The sequence below is a fragment of the Ostrinia nubilalis genome, chromosome 15 (genome assembly GCF_963855985.1).
Source record: "Ostrinia nubilalis chromosome 15, ilOstNubi1.1, whole genome shotgun sequence".
Lineage (NCBI taxonomy): Eukaryota > Metazoa > Arthropoda > Insecta > Lepidoptera > Crambidae > Ostrinia > Ostrinia nubilalis.
In genome coordinates this window covers 6465688-6488283 of record NC_087102.1, presented here as the reverse complement: position 1 = coordinate 6488283, position 22596 = coordinate 6465688, and the positions used below count along the sequence as shown (strand labels likewise).

The following is a 22596-nucleotide window of genomic DNA, read 5'->3' as shown; positions in this document are numbered from 1 at the left end:
TTAAGGTAGGTATTAAATGTAAGATAAGTACCTAAGTTAGTTCTTGTCTTAATACCAGTACTTCTAGGCCCGGTTTCCACCAAGATGGTGCCAGTGTCGGGCCGTCAATGTTTTTTATAGAATTTGACAGTGGCCAATGGCGGCGGCGCGGCGCAAAGCTGAGCAGAGAAGTGGCAATAATGAAGTCTGATTGGTTATTCAAAACCCTTCTGCGCTCCGCATTGGTGGAAACCGGGCCTTATACATACAGGGTGTCCCAAAATTTGCACGTCACACTGACACCAGAGGTAAATGAGCTTAAGACGCATCTAATAAGTAGGTAATTTAGTGCATTTTTAAAAATAACTAATATGAGTCATAATTCAAAACTCAACAAACTTTTCTATGGACAAAATAAAATTGGTCATCTTAAAACTTATTAAACTTTTCTATGGATATTTAAGCTTGTTCGATGCGTCTTAGACTCAGCTGCCTCCAGTGTCAGTGTGACGTGTTAATTTTAGGACATCCTGTATAAAAGTGGAGAAGGGTTTAGTTAGCAGCTACGTAAAACGCTCTGTGAAAGTAGCCCAAAGTAAAATATACTTCGTTTTCGATATCACCAGCAAACAAAGGTAATTTAGTCCGCGGAATTCCATTTTGGGCCAGGTTTACATTGGCCAACCAACCGATTTAATCTAATTTTCCGAGCCGATTTGAATGCAAATTTTATTGTAAAATCGTATCGTGGGAAATAATTAACAGTGTAAATATTATCCCAAAATATCTTTGTAAGTCCCACGTTCAAAATGGGAGCCGTTGAGATTCACAACGGTCCCGTTGTGGAATTAGTTTAATTTCGATGTTCTATTAAATTCGTTTTTATGGTTTGTTTACAAAACAATACTATGGCCGTAATCTCAGATCATAGAAAGAGAATAGATATGAAGTCGCGCGTAACTACAACGAGAACCAGTGGCCCCACATTTCCCCCACCACAGCTCCCACACACACATTCAACTGTGTAAAAACAAAGCGACTGAGAGTCTACGACAACATGTGCAACCGGCTTAAAAGTGCTGTGATTGGCCAGAAGGCGTGCCTTATGGCCAATCAATGGCCGCGTGACGTGACGCACACTTTGAAAAAAGCAATTAGAGAGAAGAAAGATAAAATGGAGTCGATAAGATATCGATACTTTAAATCCTGGGGGCAAGCCTCGAAATTGGTTTAAAAAATGCTTGTATGAAAACCTTTTTATTATTATACGTTATTATTATGTTCTTTAACGATTTTTGCATAAAGGAGTCAGTTCCATTTTGTATGGACGAAAAACTCAGAATCAATTATTGGGACTAAATGAAGTTACCTTATATTAATTTACCCCAACCAAAGCTCAATGTCGTTATCGATGGAGTATAGAAGTTATTAGTTTGTATGAAAAGTCATGGGTTAAGTAGGTACTTGCGATTTTTACCAGTATTTACAATATTGGTAATATATTATTATTTACTTTAATAATAATAACAGGATTACTGTAATTATTATTAACTACTATCGCGCATTTACTTTTTAATTATGGCGAAAATCGTACCGCCTATGTTTATCAAAAATAATGCCTATATTAGGCTTTCAACTAGCTCTTATAGTAATTACATAGTTGACAGTTACTAATCCCTTCTACTATTGTTATTGTTTTTGTAAAAACTTAAAAATCGCAAGCAACTCATGATTTTTTCATTCAAAATTAGAAAATAGAAAATAATAATTTACTTCTATTTATCGATAATAGGAAACCGTATTAGAACACGAGCCCTGCACTATGTTACGACCGGCACATGCGGCCGTACTGTGTATTTTCACGCGTCAGTGTATATCGGAAGAAATAAAATACATTGCGCAGTAGTTACGCATGACATAAAGTGGTTGCTAACTAAATCGTCAATGTACAACGTGTTTGAATTTTTATCACCACTAATTTCGATATCGCAGTAAATGTCACGGCACTGAATTCGTTCGTAAAAATGTTTAGTTTTTTTTATTTATAAGCAAAATACCAATGGATTTGCAATACTTACATGTGGTAAATGACTTCATTGTTCCTGTAGTTCTTCGTTTCACTTATGTTATTGCACGTTACGACGCATTATCCAACAATATCGGAGAACATTTCCTCAGTACGACTACTGAATCGCGACTAACCTGGCGTCGCGGGCGATGTTCGTTTCTGGGCATATCGCGGAGACACGCGCCACGCCCCCGTTTCACATCTATTCCCTTCTATGATCTGAGGCCGTAATAAACAAATAGAGGAACGAATTTCGGGTTAGCGTCAGTTAAAATGATTGACCAAGTAACGTTGAAGTAGACATTTTATCAAGTTTTGTCTGTCGAGACACTAGACACAACGGAAATTGTTCGAGGCTCACCGGTGAGCTGCGTGGCGTCCAACGTGTTAAATATTTTAAGACTAAAGGATATTAATATACCCACCCACCAAAAATCTAGCCAGCATGCTTCAGATCACGATATTTATATTATAGAGCCTATTTGATAATAATCAGTTTGGGAGTGAGGATGAGTACGACATACTTAATCAATCAATTTTCTCAATCGAATCGGTAAATTTTCTCTAAATATATCTTTAATTTCCACTTAATGAATAAAATTGTCCATATAAATTATACAAATAACCTTCAGACTAGACAAAGTCTGGCCTAAACAATTATAAATTCACATGATAATGTTTGGAAAGCAAATAAAACCATTAGATACAGATTTTAATACGCAAAGCTTAATATCCGTCAAATTGTACGTACACACTTTCATAAAAAAATATTAAATATCTAAAATGCCATCATCACGAAGGAACATTATAAGCGAAAATCAGTCGCAACTCCAACCAAATAGTGTTATTAAAGGAAAGATAATATCGGGTAAAGTAACTAAAGTGCCGTCAGAGGACATCGACGGGCGTTATACCACAGTAAAATAAAAATAGTAGAACCTTAACAGCCTTTTCTAGAAAGAGCTGTCAACTCTAAGCCTAGGCGCAGACCACCGATTTTCAGTTGGCCGATAGTTGGTCCCAATTTTTAATTTGTATGAAGAATCGTCTGATACCACATCGGTGTAATGTGCGTACTTGCATACATCTCCATACTGATTAACAGCTCGATGCAACAATCGGCCAACTAAGGTCTGCGCCTAGGCTTAAGCCGAGTCGTGTACTCGTACTACACAATTTTATAAGTCATCAAAAACGCGACACACCAATACATTTTGTAAGTACAGAAAAAGGAATCGCACGTATCACAACTATTTATTTTCCCGATGTTTTTATTCCGTACAGCACTCGTCTGTTAAGCTGACTAGTGATTTATTTGAAAACGGAATTAAAGCTTGTTTGCCATCGCGCGCTTTTGTGAACGCTAAAAGTTCGCATACAAACTCGTACAATATGACTTACTATTATTTTTTACTGTGACTATACTACGCATCTGCGGAGAGATCTTTAATAATTGCGATTTTTCTTGGAAGATGTCCAATAAACTATTGTTAAGTGAACATTGGGGGAGTTGTATGGATTGATACTTTTCACAAAGGCGCAATTATTGCGAACATTTTGTTTGTTGAGATAGGTCTAAACGACCAAGACTTTGTAAACTGTTAATAGAAAATGAAAGTGAGCCAAGAATTGAGCAAATAATTGTGTAAATGTTCTTTCATCTTATTTTTTCGGCTTGACATGCTTGTGTAACTTGCTTGTTTAGACTAAGTTGTAGATGCTTATAAATACTAAAATGTTTATTTTATTTGTATAGAGAACAATAGTGTCTGGACAAACATCAAGAGGATTTAAGACACTATTTAATCAGAGATGTAACGGTTAAATATTATATGTAATAAATAAATAAAAAAACTACGTTTCATCAGGCTTTATGTATTGGTATTACACGTCATCTGTATCCGACATCGCGATATTCAGTTCTACGATTACTCATAATAATAATACGTAATTTGAGCCAATATTATTATATTGGGACTATACAGACAGGGTGACTGGTAATTAGTGGCGGAGCCGTTAAAGGGAAGTAGTCTAGGGTTATTCTGACAGATATCACTATGATATCTACCTACCGTCCTTATTTATGTTTTTCTTTAGCAGTTTTTGTATAAAATAATGACAGTTACGAAGATTTAACAATTAATATTACTTATTTAGAATTATCTTTGTTGCAAAACAAAACAAAGTAAGTCAAAATCTATTATTTTTTTAGGATTTATTACTATTTGAGTATTTTTGATTACACTCTTTACCTAAGTAGGAATATCTTGGAAAGGGTTATTAAACAGTCACCCTGTATACTTAAATATTCAGTACATCTTTTTATTTCTATCAAATTATAAATTCAGATTATTCTTATCACAAAATCTATTTTTAAAGCATCGACCATTGTAAATTTTGGTAGCGTGTTTGCATAGTAATTAATCGTAAAGTAATAAATAACGATCCCTCCAATAAACAAACAGTTTTATATCGGCTATATTTCAAACTGAGATACCAATTTTGCGGGCATTTGATTTGTTGTTCAAATCATAAAATTGGTTGAACAATTTCATATTTTTAAGTATTATAAATACTTTATTCAGTATCGCTGTTTGCGTGGAAACCATAAGTATTGCCGCAGCAAAAAATACAATGAATTTTTAATTATTTGGTTGAATGAACCTATTTTCTCCTCTATTGGCAAGAACTATTTTGCATTATAATATTAGGTATTAAATAGTAGGCGGCTGTTTTTTGAAATGTTTTTGCTATCTATAAAAACAAGACTTGTTTTTTCTACTTAGTAGCAAACGATTGTAAATTCCCTTTTTCAATGAGTTAAACATATTTAATTCTAGGTTTCGCTGCTACGCTATTATAGTCTACACTATAATAAGTGTACATTGCATTTTCAATACCGCAAAAGAAAACAGAAGTCGGCAAAAACAGTCGCTAAGCCAATTGGCCGGTGAATGGTTCGCAATAAGTAGTTTATAAAGCTTGTAGCTCGCGTATTTCGAAACTTAAAAACCGGGGCATTGTTAGCACTAACCACTAAACAAGCATTCCCTAAAACTTATTGGACAAGTGTAAAGCCTTTTAGAGATTTCCCCAGGGCCCAGCTTCCGAGCCCGTTCTCATCGTCATTAGGGGAACCACCCTTTTACTGCGCGCTATTCCAAACATATTTTAACTCGCTAACCACTGTTTACAACTACCATTCTGCAGCGTTTAGCTTTTATAAAAGTGTATTGGATACTTTCTGGTAACTTATTCGGGTTTCTCTCGTTTTGGTGAGCAGGAAGATGTTAGATAAGCCGTTGGTGAAATTGAGGTGTCAAATTGCTTTTTATAGGTCTTTAACGAAGATGAAAAATAAGCTTTACATAATGTAAAGTGTAAGTAAGTAGACATATTGTTTAGTGTTTAGTAAGGTACTCCTAATGCCTCTGTGGTCTATTAAGTAGGTAATTAGACGCTCTAGATCCAACGGTCCAGGGTTCAATTCCCATTAATGACACACATTTACTTAATAAACTATTTTTTAATCACGGACTTATTAAGCATCTTAAGAGCCATTTTACATTTTCGTGCGAAATTCTAAGATTTTGGAAGCATGAATTACTATCTTAAGCAACACCCAGAGATTATTTAATAACTGCGAAAGATAGGTCAATCCTTGGTGTTGACCATTAATGAAACGGATTTACTAAAATTCTTTTGCTTAATTCACAGTGCCCCATCTCCCACAACCATTTTACGGAAAAATTGCCGCAGACTCATTTTCAAAGTCCTGTATCTATTATTTATGCTCATATAATAAGCTTAAAAATATATAGTAATCATCGGACATATATTCTTGTAGTCCATTAATGAAATAGATTCTTGAATTTCATTGCCATTATTGAGTAAAATCTAAAAATAATTTGGCAAATTTGAAGATTAACGTCACATTTTGATCGTGGTTTTTGGTTTAAAAACACAGCAATAACTGCAATAAAAGTATCCCAAAATAAAGAATATTCATTGTAGAATTGATTTCCACAGTTATTGTTTAAATATTAGTAACCACTTTGTCAAAATATTGATGTGAATATCAGTATAAATTACAATGCGCAAGCCGACATTGATTAGTATGGCGCGAGCGCCCGTCAAGGCAGGACCTGTGTCATTTTTCCCGCCGTGACGTTTACGTGCGTTCGTGTCGTAAAGCGGTGATTTGTACGGCGACCAAATACATTTGATACTATGCCGAGAGGCTGTTTCGAGTCGGCCGGCCGAGCAGAAATTGAAATGATGAATTTTAATTTCTTTGACGGATCTGGGTGTAACTATGTATAATATGTAGGTACCATGTATTTAATTTAATAAATAAATTATAAACAAGTATATCCATTATGCTAGCACCCTTAACACAAGCATATTGGTTGCCTACTTTTGGACTAGATGGCGCTGTGAAATTGTTCAAAGATTTGTTTATTTATTTATCCGCTTTGAGTTTTGTTTCGTGAAGAAAAAAAAGAAGCGTTTTGTTTCGAGATCCGGAAGCTTTGTTGTTAAATCTATAGTAATAAAAGAGGAAAGATTTGATTGTTTGTTTGTTTGTTTGGAGGCAATAGCTCCGAAAAAAAATTCTTTCACGATTTAGAATCCTAATTTTTTTTCTATGTAGGCTATAAAATATTTTCTAAAACTAAATTATAGTACAAAATCTTTGATAAAATTCGACGTTTAATAAATAAATTAGATAACATATTAATACTTTTTTTTCAGTACGATTTTAGTACTTGTTTTTCAGAAATTCTACTATTTAACTAAACTTCTAGTGTTTATATTTTATGCATAATTTATTAACTTCTAAAATATACATATATCCTATTGATAGACGACGTGCTTCGTATTTTATTAAAATTATTACCTGACTATGTTAAAAAGGCGTGGAATGTTATTTTGGAGATAACTTGGTTCCATAGAAATATAGAGAGATGCTAAGTAATGCGCTGAGTTCGAAACTCAGTGTCGTATTAGAAATTCACACACACAAAGAAATCAAATTATGTGCTCATTATCCACTGCGGTATCAGTATTCAACGTTCGAATAATCTTTAGTACTATGCAAGCAATATAAACTGTTTACATAATGACGTCGCTACTGTCATCATTGCTTTCACAAGCAATATGTTCCAATTTGTCCCTTGTCACATTTCCCTTTAGTTTCTGTGATCTGTGCTTGTTTCTAAGTTGATATCAATGAAATATTCCTTAGTACTTTTGATTTAGTTTTTTTTTTTTGACACGTGTTTGAAAAATCAAGGTCAGATTACAATAAAATAACAAGTGAAAACGTAACATTGCATTGCAACTTGCAATATCGCAATATTGATGAGGAGATCCCATTGGAAAGTCTGTATTCATTCCTAGGATTCCCCTAACACCATCAAATTCAAGAGAGTGCAGTTTCCCATCTCATGCTTAGGGACCACGGTTTAAAATAGTGTGGTTGCATAGAGCCTGCAACGGGCAACCGCGTGCGCAGCTGCTCATACTAATTTTCGATAAAAAGCAAGTGTTGGCGCCCTCACGAGTTTTAGCGGAGTTCCATATGGTAGCGGGAGTAGACTTAATGGAAATATATGCTTTTCCGACGGCCAGTTGTATGTGGCATACTCCAGAGTATGCGCACACAATAGCCTGGTGATTTTAGCACCTGAAGGAAAAACAAAAAAAGATTGTTTACAGAGAAATCTGCGGCAAGTGTAGTGTTTTAATTTTGTTTTAGAAAGATCTCATAATTTTGTAAGTATTCAAATATTTAAACATAATAATTTGTAGATTTTATATCAAAAATATAATCATTTATTTTAACAAAATTAATTTTCTTAGAATATTTTAATTCTATTAGAACCATTTTCCACTTCATCGCAGAAGAAGTCGCGGGCAAAAAGCTAGTATGAAATATGTAGTATTGCCCGCGGCTTCACCCGCTTAAAATTTAGTTTGTCACAGATCGTCATAAATTATAGCCTAACATTGTTATTCTGGTCGACGCCAGGGATGGATGAGCGTCGCTGTCGCTGGCGACAGGGTCTTCTGGTTCAGGGTTCATGGCGTAGGTCTCAGGCAAAATGAAATCCACTCGTAGAAATTAATAAATTCAGTGTATTCACGAAAATAATTACACACAGCACTAGAGTCGTATCGGAACTGAGTGAACCAAAGGTCTTGCGATAGGAACTTCCGACTCGAGTGATAGTTGAACACAGACTGCCTAGTACTGCTGTACTGTACTGTAAAGTTTCATCAAAATCTGTTCAGTAGTTTTTGCGTGAAAGTGTAACAAACATCCAGACATCCACACAAACTTTCGTATTTATAATATTAGTAAGACTAGTAAGAAGTAAGATAGTAAGATGAATTATTTTAGTTATTTGTTTACTTATAATAATATTTATTTATTTATTTCTTAGCTCTGTCTGATAATGGATCTGGAGGAGATGCAATGGCCACCTCCGTAACAAAACAATAGAACCCTATGGAGTTTGGGCTTGTGTGATTCGCCTTGACGAATATTTCGTATCCAGGGCCCGATGATGGAGATGTAAAGGGGCAGATTTTTTTTTCACTATGTGACTGTCTTTATTTTGTACTTAATATATATTTTACATATTATACCTATTCGTGTTTCATTATGAATCGAAATATAAAAGACTTATTAAACTCTATTAAAAATTAATTTATCAAGTTTGAATACCTCATTCTACCTTAAAATTAATAACTTAAATCAAGTCTTAATACGGTCACGGCTCAAGATTTTTTTGTCCATTTCAGCGTTCTTTTTACTCTTTTGACGTTGCGTTGACAGCTTTTACCTAAATTCGCGCGGAATATTTTTGTGAAATGGCTCTTAACCGAAATGGAAGCTAGTTGCAATATTAGCGTACCACGTGGCCTTTGGCCTAACAGACTTGTTTACGTATGCTGAAAATAATGACGAAGGTAGACGGGACTATTCCCATCTCACGTTCCCACCGCTGCAACTCCTGTGTAGCCAGGATCTACAGCTTGGCCGCTATTAAAAACCCAACCAGTGAAGGTCAAGTTTGACCCGGGGGAAAAGTTAAACTGTCATTGGACTCCCAACGAAATCTGGGGGCACGGTAGTGCCCCCACCAAGTCGAGCAAAAAAGCGGCACGGCCGTACCATCCTTTTCTCGAAGCAATTCAGGCCATTTTCGACCGCCTGTAACTTCGTTGTGGATAAAACTAGAAGGCTGAATTTTCATTAGCTATGCAGGCATTGTAAAGACACGGTATATTTCAAATTTCATTCAATTTGAACCAGTAGTTTAAGAATTATAACGGGTCAAAGTTTCTGAATTTTGTCACTCACTGACTGACTCACTGACTCACCGATCATCAAAATTCTAAGGCACTTCTAGCAGACCTAGAAGCTTCAAATTTGGAATATAAGTAGTGTTTGGTGTATGAATCAAGGAAAAACTCAAATATTTGGGGGCACGGTAGTGCAACCGCCAAGTCGAGTAAAATTTTTCAATTTCGGTCCAGTTTTCTAGATACATAACTGCTGTCTACAAAATACAAAAAGAAATGAGATCCCATCAAAAACAATACTTGTCAAAAAACCAAGTCTCGCAACTCAGTTGTTCTACGGTAAAAAGTTGTGAGATCCATGTAATACCAAGTCCAGGCCAGGAAATCTTTAACGTTTTACATAAATTATTGACTTGGCCATCGCACTAAATAATTTAATTTACACGTGTTTTCATGCGATGGCCAAGTCAATAATGTATGTAAAACGTTAAAGATTTCCTGGCCTGGACTTGGTATTACATGGATCTCACAACTTTTTACCGGTTTTTTTGACAAGTATTGTTTTTGATGGGATTAATTAGAAGATATAAAAATGACGAAGGTAGCCGCAAACTCTTCTTTGTTCCTTATAAAAGCCACACTTATTGCTATTATACAGTGTGTATTATCATACGTTGTTTGTCTTGTCAACAACGTTACGCAACCGTTCGCGAATGTGGGTTAGGTTAGGTTAGGTTAGGGCGACGGCAATTGCTTACCATCAGGTGATCCGTCTGCTCGTTTGCCTCCTATCACATAAAAAAAAAAAAAAAAAAAGGTTATTAATATTAATCTAGCTCTTTAACCGAGCTCTGGTTGTGTACGAACAATTTACGACCTAAATGTAAACAAAAATACAACGTAATGACTTTTAGCGTGTGTAAAATCCACATAAAAATCTAGCGTTATTTTGTGCCTTCTTTTTAACTAAAGTTTATATCAAAAGTATGAAATTCAGTTTAATACGATTTGTAATAAAGATAACGATCAAATGCCACATAACAATGATAATGAAATTAAAACATCTATTGATGCATTTACCTATCAAAAATACAAGTATCCTTTTTGAATGCGCCATCATTATCACATAATCAATCATTTCTTTTTCTGATAACAACATGATATTTTGGACATCGAACAAAAATGATTACGGTAATTACATGATTAGCCCTCTTAAAGTACCCACAATCTATCTATGTATCTCGCCAACTTATATCGATAGATATCCATCGATCAAAATGATCCATCATCTCGGAAAAGTATCAAATTGTACGGCCATTTTCGTCAGATGATAAATCGTAATCATATTTTTTCCGCCACTTGTATTTCGAAGTCCGACTCGAGCGATGGCACGACGGCACGATTGATCAAGACATACGATACTTTGGATCGAGTTATCCGATTATCTTGGCCGACATTTAGTTATTGATGTAATATTAATAATTGGACCCACTCATTCTACAGGATGTCCCAGAATGGGTGAATCAAACTGCTAGGGGAGGTAGCTCTACTAATGTACTATCCCTAAAAAATATGAAAAAGAAATCTTCTAAAAAAGGCTTCTTATAGCATGAAGGTTAAAAGTAACTTAACCCATTTTAAGCGTCATTTTTAGCTAGAACTGAAATTAAATGCAAAATAAAAAGTTATCTCACATATTTTAATAAAATAAAACGATAACGCCTCAAATGAATCTATACAGCGCGAAATTTTATAATACAACAGTTCTCTCTTTCATTTTAAATGGAAAAATTCGAAGGAATTTTTAAACTAAATTCATAAAAGCTCTTGGAAAATCCAAATGGTTGGATAACGGAGGGGATTTGCCAGATTAAAATTGATGGCTATGCATAAAATCGCTTTGTCACTTGCAATTTCGCACCATAGACTTATTAATATTTAGACGTATTTTATATTATTACCCTCGTCGAAGAGGGTCGTAAATTGTAGTCGCGTAAAAAGGAATAATGCGACATAAAGACTTATACATACTTAAACGCTTTTTACTTTTACACATTCTTCGGCAACGATATCTGAATTGAACAGCTTTCCTATGAAGCCATATCTCCATAAAGTATTATCTTGATATCTTGGGCTCTTAAAATATGGAGATATACTCAATTAAATTCATCACATTATAGCTCAGCTTTTACTCAAAGTCCGACCGTCGCCACTAGTTCAGAAATTGTTTTAAATTTTAAAACTTTTCATTCATAAATTCATAAGCTTGCAATTTTATATCAAACCACTGCACCACTTACTTTGTTGGATGCGAGTGCCAAAACTGTTTACTACGTAAAGTACGGACGATGACATCAAGCTAAGCACGATAGCATCTTATGTAAGTTATTATAAGTTCTATTTTCCAGCAGAAATGTATAGTATAATGTGCTGGCGACGGTACATTGTAGGTCATACTTGAAATAAGTTATGTATCATGTTGAGCACAATGTTGCGGTTATACAATAGAAGGATGTTTTGGCTTGTCGCCAATCAAATAACATACATTGTTGTGTTAAGCTCGAATACGTTTGATAATACATTTTACTAATCAAGTCTAGATTACATTCATCGTTTCAAATGAAGTAGATTGAGAGGCGGTTGAAAGGATTTGCAAAGTCAATTCGTTCTTAGATCTATGGTACAGTAGGATTTGAACTTAACCCTTAAGTAACACCGTGGGGTAATTTTTTACCCCAGGCGCATAAAAATGTACATATCTTTTTTTCTAGCGTATCTACTGTAATATCGTTTTGTGTATTCTCAATGCAGAGCGTGCGCTTTAAGCTCGTAGACGCGGAATGTGTAAAAATCATCCGTTTGGCTTTTACAGGTAGGTGGGGTAGAAATTTACCCCAGGGTGTTAGTTACGCAAGCTTTAATTTATCATCACCTAACATGTTATTAATAGGTTTTTATAATATTTAAACAAAATGAGTCAATATTTATATGAATATCAAGTAGCCAGTTGTCTCGAGAATGCAGAGAGATAAATAGAGCCTGATTTACATGATACTTTTCGAAGTTTGAAGACATCCCCTCAGAACAGAGCGTTCATAAATTCGACACAGAAATAGAGCTCAAAAGTGATTATTACGTAATAATTCAGTGTGTTTGATGTGTTTTGAAAACAATAATTTGGGATAAATTAAAATGAAAAATGATTTCTGATAATTTTATAAAAAACAAGTTTTTTTATTTTGCTTTGTTATAAGTCCAGAAATTTTCATTTTATTTGACTTTGAGTTTAAAATGTGTATAAAGCATCTATTCAATGTCCGATTAGTGTTAGTTTTTGGTCCCCATAATAACTTTCCAAGATTTTTCTAGAAGACCATTGTGGAGACTATTAGTTGCAAATGAAAAATTCTTTGTTTCTTGTTATGATTGATTTTAGATGTTTATTTATGCTTGATGGACGATTTTTTAAAGCAATCGTATAATTTAGTGAGCCCGCTAATACATATAAATCACAAATTGAATTGATTTTAAATATTTACGTAAAATTTTTCAATTTCCGCTTGTGGTTATTTTTTACCCCAGGGTGTTCAATGTGTAACCAAAAATAACGATGTTACTTAAGGGTTAAATGTTGGAGACATACGGTCGCTCTACTATCTTTGCTATATAAAATATCTGACTTTCTTTTGCAAGAGAGGCTCCAGTCCCGAGATTTCAAAATATTCAAAAAAGGCAAGACATAGGGCTCTCACATTTAAGGTTCGGCCGAACCAACGCGTTCAGCCTGCGTACGCGATAGCGTGCACGGTGGCGACCACTGCGCGTGCAAAATTAGCCTATGTTCTTCTTTGTGTTTTTTAATTTGGATGAGATACGACTTCAGTGAACACAAAAAGTAGGTTTAGGTACACAGAAAACCCAGTGTCCCTTGATTTTTCTGGTTCAGCGACCCTCATTTCCAAATGGACGTCAGACAAAAGTCGCAAGGATAAGTGCAAAAAGGATTTACTAATAAACATTTTCGTTACCTCCCAGTGTACACCCACAAAAGAGTCTCATTTTTCTGCGCCCATCCCGTATAATGTCCTTTTTATTATTGCAAACGGCGTCTAGATGGGTAATCTCATTTGTTATAGTTATACTAATACTTTAAAGAATAAGCGTTTGTTTGTTTAAACAATGGGTGATTTCAGTGTTTTGTAACAGACTTATATTGGATTCTATGAGCTTGGTATACTTACTTTCTATTTAGGATTAATAGTGTACAAATCTAAAAGGGTAATTGATGAAGCAAGATGACACAAAATATTGCTTGAGAAGAGTTCAAAATATGTTTTATAATAGGAGAGATGATAATATTGTGAGTACCCATTGAAATGGCAAACGTTACAGCGTTCTAGGACCACATTTAATATTTAGTAGCCGTCACACGGTGTGTTAGAGACAGATATATTACAATTACAACCCACACGGAAGAAGAAGTGTTAGAAGCTTTTGTAGTCAAATAAGCGATAACTCTATCAATATTCAGTACGTGAAAGTCCACCGCTGGACTATGTTTTCTAGCTGCTCCATCTGATGCTGACATTGCCTAGATCCAAGTTCATTTTACAGTTACAGATCAGTTCTACGCTAACAGATCACGTTTTCTTATTATCCTTTGATTTATCGATGAATTATGCTATCGGATAACTTCTTTTCCCACCCTATCCTTGAGAGCACCAACGAATTACAAGGACTACACACACAAAACATCGTGTCATTGATACCACAAAAGACAGATGTTCCTTATCGACTGTCTTGTCACCTAATTTAGGATTCAGAGCGGCTGAATGGCAGCCGACAGATGAACTACAATTAGCATTCTGCCGGTGGCTCCGATGACCGCGATAGGGCTCTGGCGCCGCCCGACGTTTCAATCATAGCATTGCCATAGACTAACATTAGAGAGACAGAAGTGGCAAGTCATAGACGAAGGATTAAAAAAGGATTTGACCCTTCATTAACAAGTTTTAATTTCACTAAGAGAGACTTCCTACACGCTCTACATGAATTAATTTCCACTGACCAAAAAATTCTTGATGTTTTAAAATACATAGTCACATCAGTCCGATGCCTTAATTTATGAAAACGTGTTTATCAGTATTTTTACAAAAACAATCGAAACTTTTCAATAACAGTGATCTCGTTTTGCAGGAGTCTTCGGAATTTTAATTAGGTTATAAAAAAATAGTCTCCTGTCTTTATTTTATTACACAAAGAATTAACTAATTAGCAAATTACTGGCGCCGCCAGACGACGTTTAAATAATAGTATGATCAATGATCATAGACTAAGAGTAATTTAGGACTGAACCGATAGCTAATTAATTTTAAAATGAAAGATCTGAAAATGTACATACGCGACACTTATAAATCAACTACTGCGGTGTGCATCTCTGTGGCATAATGGTAAATAATGACGGCGCCTCTAAAATGCATTCAAATGTATTCAAAAACAAACTTTAGCTGGCATATTTACAGCTGCAATTGAAAGCGTTACTGATGCATGTAGCTAAATAGTTTTAACGTTAATTAGGTACCTAAATGAATTACAAATGAGCGTCGAATAACATGCAAATATCCGTTATTTGCATACATCATTATTTTAATCAAATTCAAAGAGTACTCTACAGTTGATTGTTTCAAATGAGGTGAAACAGTGTGAAAAAGAAAAAAGTTTGTGTTATATTTAAAATCATCCGGTAGCGTATTTTCTCAAGATTATGTGTAACGACTATTTAATAAATTTTGGAAACCTTACCTAACTCAAAAATAATTGGTGTAATTATCAAGCCGACAACTAAAACCAATGAACCGTAAAGTAGCTATAAACACGTCTAGCGTTTGCAAGCTCAATGTCGTTGCACTTCTGCCCTTAATTAGTCTGGGGCTAGATGGCGTGGATTAAATTCAGATCGCCGGCGTCAGATAGGCGACCGGCCGACAGTGTCAGGCTACCGAAGGAAAAGGGTGACTGCAATGTATAGTTCCGCACATATTTGTACCATATCTTTGAGAAGAATGTGGTGGCAGGCCTTTGTTCAAACGATCATAGCAAATGTTGTATTAGAGATAGAGACATGCAATTTTTGGTTTTACAAAGGTAATACGATAGAGAATAATACAAAGTAATAAAAACCACCTGATAAAGGGGCTTTTTTTTGGAGAAATTTATCAAATAACCAAAAAAACACGAATTTAAAAGCTTTTTTATATAATTTTTTTTTTTACTATTTGTTGGCATTTTCTGAGTATTTTATGTATTTTTTTAGTATCGCCTGTTATTTAGCATTATCACTGTTTTTATTTTATCAGGGTATACCTCTTAGTTTAAAAGTTATTTACAATAAGTAATCGGAAGAAAATAAATTCTATAAAATAAAAATTGACCTCTTTTTTGTCGACAAAAATAGGTCTAGTTTCATCTATTTTCATATGTACACTTTATCGTGACTCACACTGTATTTTTGACTGGTTCTTAATTACAATGAAAATCTCATTTGTTAACCATTTCTTTTCTAGTACTAATTTATACATTTATTCCTGCGAACTAAGGGACCCTATAAACTAGAACCATTAATCGACACCTTATAACTCACGGCGCGTCTTGTAAATGCTCAGCCGTATTGATATAACACGTAATTTATATCATCATTAATCCGATGTACCGAGGCACCAACTAAGATGGATGAATCAAGCAATTTGAAAGCAAAATACGTATGGAGTTTCTAGAAGCACTTAGTAATTTAGCAATGCCTTCGTTATAATTAAATGCTAAATAAATACAAATCGCGAAAGCCGAAATCATGAAAAAATAATAAGGCCGTATTAGGTATTTTGTGCGAAACAATTTATAATTACGAAACCCCGATAGCCGAGCGGTGAAGGGGTTGGAATGGCCGACTATTGATCGGGGAACGCGGGTTCGAATCCCGCCGCCGCTCGACTATTGTGGTGAGCCTACTCGTGACACAAGCATATTTAGCTTAGTATGAGGGGCTAACGGGACTATTAGTAATTTGTGCAATACAAATTACTAAAATCAAAAAAAATAAAAATAAATACTCACTAATTTTCTACAATTGCTTTTAAATCTCTATAGGGTATGGTCATATTTTCTATTCCAGAAATTGTTCATTGCTCATTGATGATTAGTAAAAATTCATAAAAGAAGTAGATAAGTTATTCATAAGTTAATTTCTCAGTCCATTTGTTAACCTCATCAGACTAATTTTATCTAACTTCCAAAGTAAAGTTTTATAATTATAAAGACGGCACCTAAAACAAAGGGATGCTTTTGAAAACCTAATTAGCAAGTTACTCGTATCAGGCTCTCGACAACAATGTCAGTGTGAATGCCAATTAGTCATGATATATTTAGATACAGATAACAGGACCTGCTTAATGTCTGTATCAATATTCAAATGTCAAGATGTAATACCTACACCTAATAATACAACTAACTAAAAATAGTACCTGGCGTATACATATTTCCATAATGTAATTATAGAGCGTCACAAGGAAAAGCCGTGGACAATTTTAAATTATTCGATACTTTTTATAAAATATCCGAGAGTATGGAATTTATTGGCAATATCCGAACATTGCTAAAAGAACAAATTCATCTGCCGTCCAAATTCTTCAAAATCCTAACCTAAATAAATGAACCGTTAAACAAATTTCGCTTCGGTATTCAAATTATTAATAACACCTTCCCCGCCTCCGTGTTTGCACACAAAACCGCCTAATTCATCTGTATTGAATTAATTTTCATAATACACAACGCGCGAACATTTGAAAAGGATATCCGATTAATACGACTGGCTGAAACCTTTTGTTCCGTGTACGCGGTTGATTAAACACAGAATCAATTACTACGAAATGCTATCACCGTTTAAATTTATGGGAGTGATAATGGGTAGTCGTTACAATTCTATCACATGTCGAATTCGATGTGCGCAAAACGTATTTACATGACAGAACGGTTGAGAAATTGATTCTGAGAAATTGTATACTCGACATTAAACGCATGGGCTTTTGATGTGTTCCAAGTAAAAGAATAAGGATAAAGAAAATGTATCCATTACGCATTTTCCGCCGAAGGGTTATCATAGGATTTCCAATGAAAAAATGTACCTAATACGCCACGTGTCAAACTCGTGTCAATTCACATATTATGTATTTTTTTATTTATTCTATGGTTCAAGCCTTAATTTTGATATTTAGGAATAATATAAACTAGTAAAATTAAAAAAAAACTAGGTAAGCGTTTTTCACACAATTTACCAGACAATTTCTTTAAATATTACGCTCTTGTCATCACTTTAGGCCGATTTCCACTAAATTAGCGAAGAAAAGTGTGAAGCCTTGTCTAACCGATTCCACTGAAAACTGCTTTGATGGAAAACGGGCTTTTTATTTTATATGTCCCAAAAAGGCTCGACTTTTTTGTCTAGTACTTCCTTCTCTTTAAGGCTGGGTTGCACCATCTTACTGTAATTTTAACAGATGTCAAAAGTTTGTCAAACTAAATACAAAAATACTGGTTATGGTTATTGTCACGGCTAAAATAAGGTGGTGCAACTCGGCCAAGTTTGGCGTGCTCTACTTAAAACGCTAATTACCTGTACTCGCTGACAGCGGATGAGGCTCTGAGTGTGCGTCAGTATCCTCAGCACCATGTGTTCGATGGTGCTCTGCTCCTCAAACACCATCCGCGCCAGATCCAGAAGCACCTGGTTCCGCTTCACCTCCAGCTGGGACCGCTCGTACAGCTGCGCGTTCCGGAGCCCGATCCCGCAGAACTGGAGGTAGGAGGCGAACACTTTCTCGTCGTTCGCCGTAAACGGGCCGTCGTTCTGTTTGTTTATCACCTGGAAAGGGGCGCTGATGTAGATTTGTGATGAGAATTAGTATTTTAGTATCAAAGAATTGTACTTTATGGGGGTCACAAGGACTTCAATCTTATTTTATAAGTATGTACTGTTTCAACAAAAATGTACAGTGATGTGTTGAAGACTGTATTTTTAAGGCGCGAAAGAGAATTTTTTGTGGAATATTATGTCGTTTTAATAGATGCTATTTTGTATCTTCTCCTTGTAGTGTCGACAACAAACCTACACGGTGTCAGTCCAAAACTCCGCCACAAAAGTGGCGAGATTTTGTATTGTATGATATTTTCAAATTATAAATGAGTTCATTTACACAGCACAAAACATAGTACACACACAACATAAGATACCACAGGGTCATGTGTACAATTTATACATTTCAGAACAAATATATTTTTAGAAAGCAAGATAACCAGTACTAAGTGGCATGGTAGAGAAATTCAACATTTGATATTTCAATTGGTAAACCACAGAATAAAGGGGGTTTTCGCTAAATGAATTGACTGAATCATTACAAACGAATTAACTTTAAGTCACGAGGAATTTATATTAATTAGTTTCGATGAATTGACAAAGGGAACAATGGAATATACCAACTGAACTGATTAAACTCTGAACATAATAATTAAATTTATGTATTTATTAATTTTCGCATATCCAAAAGAGAACAGGTAGGTAATTCATTGTCAAATAGATGATAATTGTCTTGAACTTTAGCTACGAGTACGTACTTTATGTACACACGTCCTTGCTGAAAAATGCCCCAAATAAAGGTCCTTGCTGAAAATCAGTATCAGTCGCGGACCTATTTGACACACTGCGTCTTTTTGCATCGTTGTAAATAAATATTTTGCGTGCCAATAATTAAATCCTTATTCTTATTCATTCATAGATGATGTTGATCACCGATCAACATTATCAAACACCGTGATCATGCATTTTGGTTAAAAGTTTTGAGTCATAATTTTTTTTGGTTTGGTTTTTTTCTTCTTTGAGGAAAAGGCAAAGTTGACATACTTTTGAAAGTTAAAGTAAGATGGTGCAAACCCAACGTAAGTAATGACAGTATGTTTTTTTTTGGAGTAGTAATAAATAATACAATACTTTTCTAGATGAACTGGCCGTTATATCCCGTCTGTGCCTTAAAGAGCCCTCGCTCACCGGCAGATGGTGAGATAATTCCGAGTTTTGCTAACATTTCAATTCCACGTCGGGATATTTATAACTTCACGTGATAAAAGGAGGAAACTTTTTTGATATCTCCCCGATGTTAAGCGAAATTTTTCTTTTCCTTGGGCGGACGATAAGCCCCTGTTGTTTGGGGTAACAAATCTTGATAATAGAAATTAATAATATTGTGTAACACAAATCGCGTTTGATGTATTTTTTTATTTAAAATCGACAAAGAAAATTACATTACGTAATACTGAAATGTAATAAAAGTATTTAAGGAATATGTATGTATGTATGTGTACTACTAATACTTTAATCAATGAGTTTTAAATTTTCCCTGATTCCGTAAAAAATACCTACTTTATGAGTTCAGCGAGGTATTAATTTCATTTTAATTTCTCTCATTCAAACCTAAATACTGACATGAGTATTAAACCTCGATATTATTATTGCAATGTTAACTAATCTCATTACACATATTCATAACATGAATTTTGGTCCCTTCAAAATTCATTGAATAATAATCCTTTTTAATATGATAAATAAAGTGCATTTTACCTGTGCGACCCCGATAACCTCTCCGTTGATGTCTTTGATCGGCATGCACAGCAGCGACCGCGTCTTGTAGCCGGTCTGCTGGTCGATGTCGTGGTTGAATCTCTCGTCCTACAACAAAAGAGAATAATAAATTAATAAACTGTCGGTAACTGGCGAACCTTAACTTCGAACTCCTCCTATGTTCTTCCTAACTTTCCCCTAGGACAAACTTGACCTTGACTTTATTGGCGGGGATTTTATTGGCGGTCAAACTGTAGATCCTGGCTACACAGGAGTTGCAGCGGTATGAACGAGAGATGGGAATAGTCACGTTTAACTGGCGAGAGATGGCGCAGAACCGATATGGAGACTCTTAGCGACCCCGAGCACCAGACAGCGTGGCTGCGGCAGCCAGTCGACATAATGACGGTATATGGGGGCCCACACACTAGGCAGCCTAGAGTGTTCATATACCGGATTGACTGGCTACCACAGCTAGGCTGCTGCGTAGTGCGCGGGGGGCCTTAGGGCTATATTTCACCGGGACACCATGGCGGCGCAATCAGTTGCCGGCTACCAACAAAATGTATACAGCTCTATAGAGAGTTACTCACCTGGTGTCCGTTTGGTTGCGCAAAGCTGTATACATTTTGTTGGTAGCGGCGACTGGTTGCGCCGCCATAGTGTCCCGGTGAAATATAGCCCTTATTGTCGGCAAAGACTCAATTTGGGTTGCTGCGCCAGCTTAGTCACTTAGTTACTACTAGTTAGTTTTAATAATAAACATTGTAGAGAAGAATAAGGCCACTTCCACTCTTCTCGTGGATGCCGTAAGAGGCGGTTAAGGGGCAAAGGACATCATCCACGTTTCATATATTTTTGGTCCAAAATCAAAAGTGCCGGCCAACAAAAAAAAAGTGCTGTATTCTGACAGAATACGTCTGCCTTAGCATTTGTTACTATGGCACCAAAGCCGTAGCTCCACTGTGCGTCGAGTATTTGAGATCTAAAAGTCATCGATTATTCATACATTTTTTGTTCAAAATCAAAAGTGTCGGCCAATAAAAAAAAAGTGCTGTGTTCTGACAGAATACGTCCGCCTTAGCATTTGTTACTATGGCACCAAAGCTGTAGCACCACTATGCGTCGAGTATTTGAGATCTAAAATTCATCGACGATTCATACATTTTTTGTTCAAAATCAAAAATGTCGGCCAATAAAAAAAAAGTGCTGTATTCTGACAGAATACGTCCGCCTTAGTATTTGTTACTATGACACCAAAGCTGTAGCACCACTGTGCATCGTAGTATTTGAGATCAAAGTCAGTCGTTTCATATATTTTTAGAGCTCAAATACTACGATGCACAGTGGTGCTACAGCTTTGGTGCCATAGTAATAAATGCTAAGGCGGACGTATTCTATCAGAATACAGCACTTTTATTTTTTGGCCGGCACTTTTGATTTTGGACCAAAATGGATGATGTCCTTTGCAAATATCTGGCTTTCCCAAATCATCTGACCAGCGTGGGCCTATCTTTGCTAAATTAGAGAGGGCTGTGGCCCAGTAGTAGTCGCCAGAAATTATTATGATGAACCTTACAGGATCAATATAAACTGGTAATGTAGTCTTCCAAAAATTCAACACACTTTAAAGGCATTTCCAATGGCATATCTAATTCAAGTCTCGTAATAGCTAAAAAACTTTAATGGCGTCACTCCAATAAAATTTGGTGATCCTAAACCATTTCATTTATCAATTACCATTTCATTTATCAATTGTGCTAATGTTCTGTTTCTTGAAATTACCTAATAGAATTTCTCAAGGCCCGTGAAATGCCAATCAAATATTCAACACTCGGGAATAGCAAGAGCTTAAAATGTAAGTTCAAACAATCACAGCCTTGCTTCTAAGCTTAAGATTGAAACTAGTTTTGAGTACAGTTTCATAATGCCAGCCTAAGAGCGTAATCAGAGTTGGTCCGCGCCGGCCGCAAACCGCAACTGTCCTCCAGTCTCAATGCCTCTCGTATTTAAATTGCTTCTTCAACACTAAGCGCTTTAAGTGCTACTGGTTGGATGTAAGAAGTAGGTAAACTCAGTACTGGTGTATAGTAATTACCGGTATTTTACCTACATCATTAATTATTTGTCTAGGTATAGTCCGCGCCAGGAGAAATAGGCAAATTTTGTGACAAATAAAGCCGTTTAACATGGACACCGAGATTTCTACGTATTTATAGAGATTTCTACGTATTTATAGACATGAGAAAACCTATCTTTGATTGAAAAGTCAAGAAACTGAAGATGAGTTGTCTTATTTAGTTACAATAGGCAGATGAAGGCCACAGTAAATAAATTTATGTCCTGTAAGTATTCCTAGTAAATCAATCCCCTGGGATAATTTTCAATTTAATTCGAAAACCATTCCTTTCCAATGAAGTTTTAACAGCAGCCCTGTCCACGACTTATTAGCCAGAGAGCCTATAAATCTCCAGCCCAAATTGGGTTCCAGATTCCAGTTCAATTTCCAAAACAATATTCCCGGCAACTTCGAACCTACAGCTTCTGACAACAACATTCCAATGTTTCGACA

At 35.6% G+C, this 22596-nt stretch overlaps 1 protein-coding gene across 1 annotated transcript in view; it reads right to left on the bottom strand.

Annotated features, from left to right (window-relative positions):
* LOC135078847 (dual 3',5'-cyclic-AMP and -GMP phosphodiesterase 11-like) overlaps window positions 1-22596 on the bottom strand; it is a 246710-nt gene that overhangs the window by 26771 nt on the left and 197343 nt on the right. Inside the window, exons 8-9 of the mRNA XM_063973411.1 lie at window positions 20025-20132; window positions 18027-18275 (exon numbers count right to left, since the gene is read on the bottom strand). Coding sequence (XP_063829481.1) covers window positions 18027-18275; window positions 20025-20132 — 357 coding nt within the window. The remainder of the gene's footprint in view (window positions 1-18026; window positions 18276-20024; window positions 20133-22596) is intronic.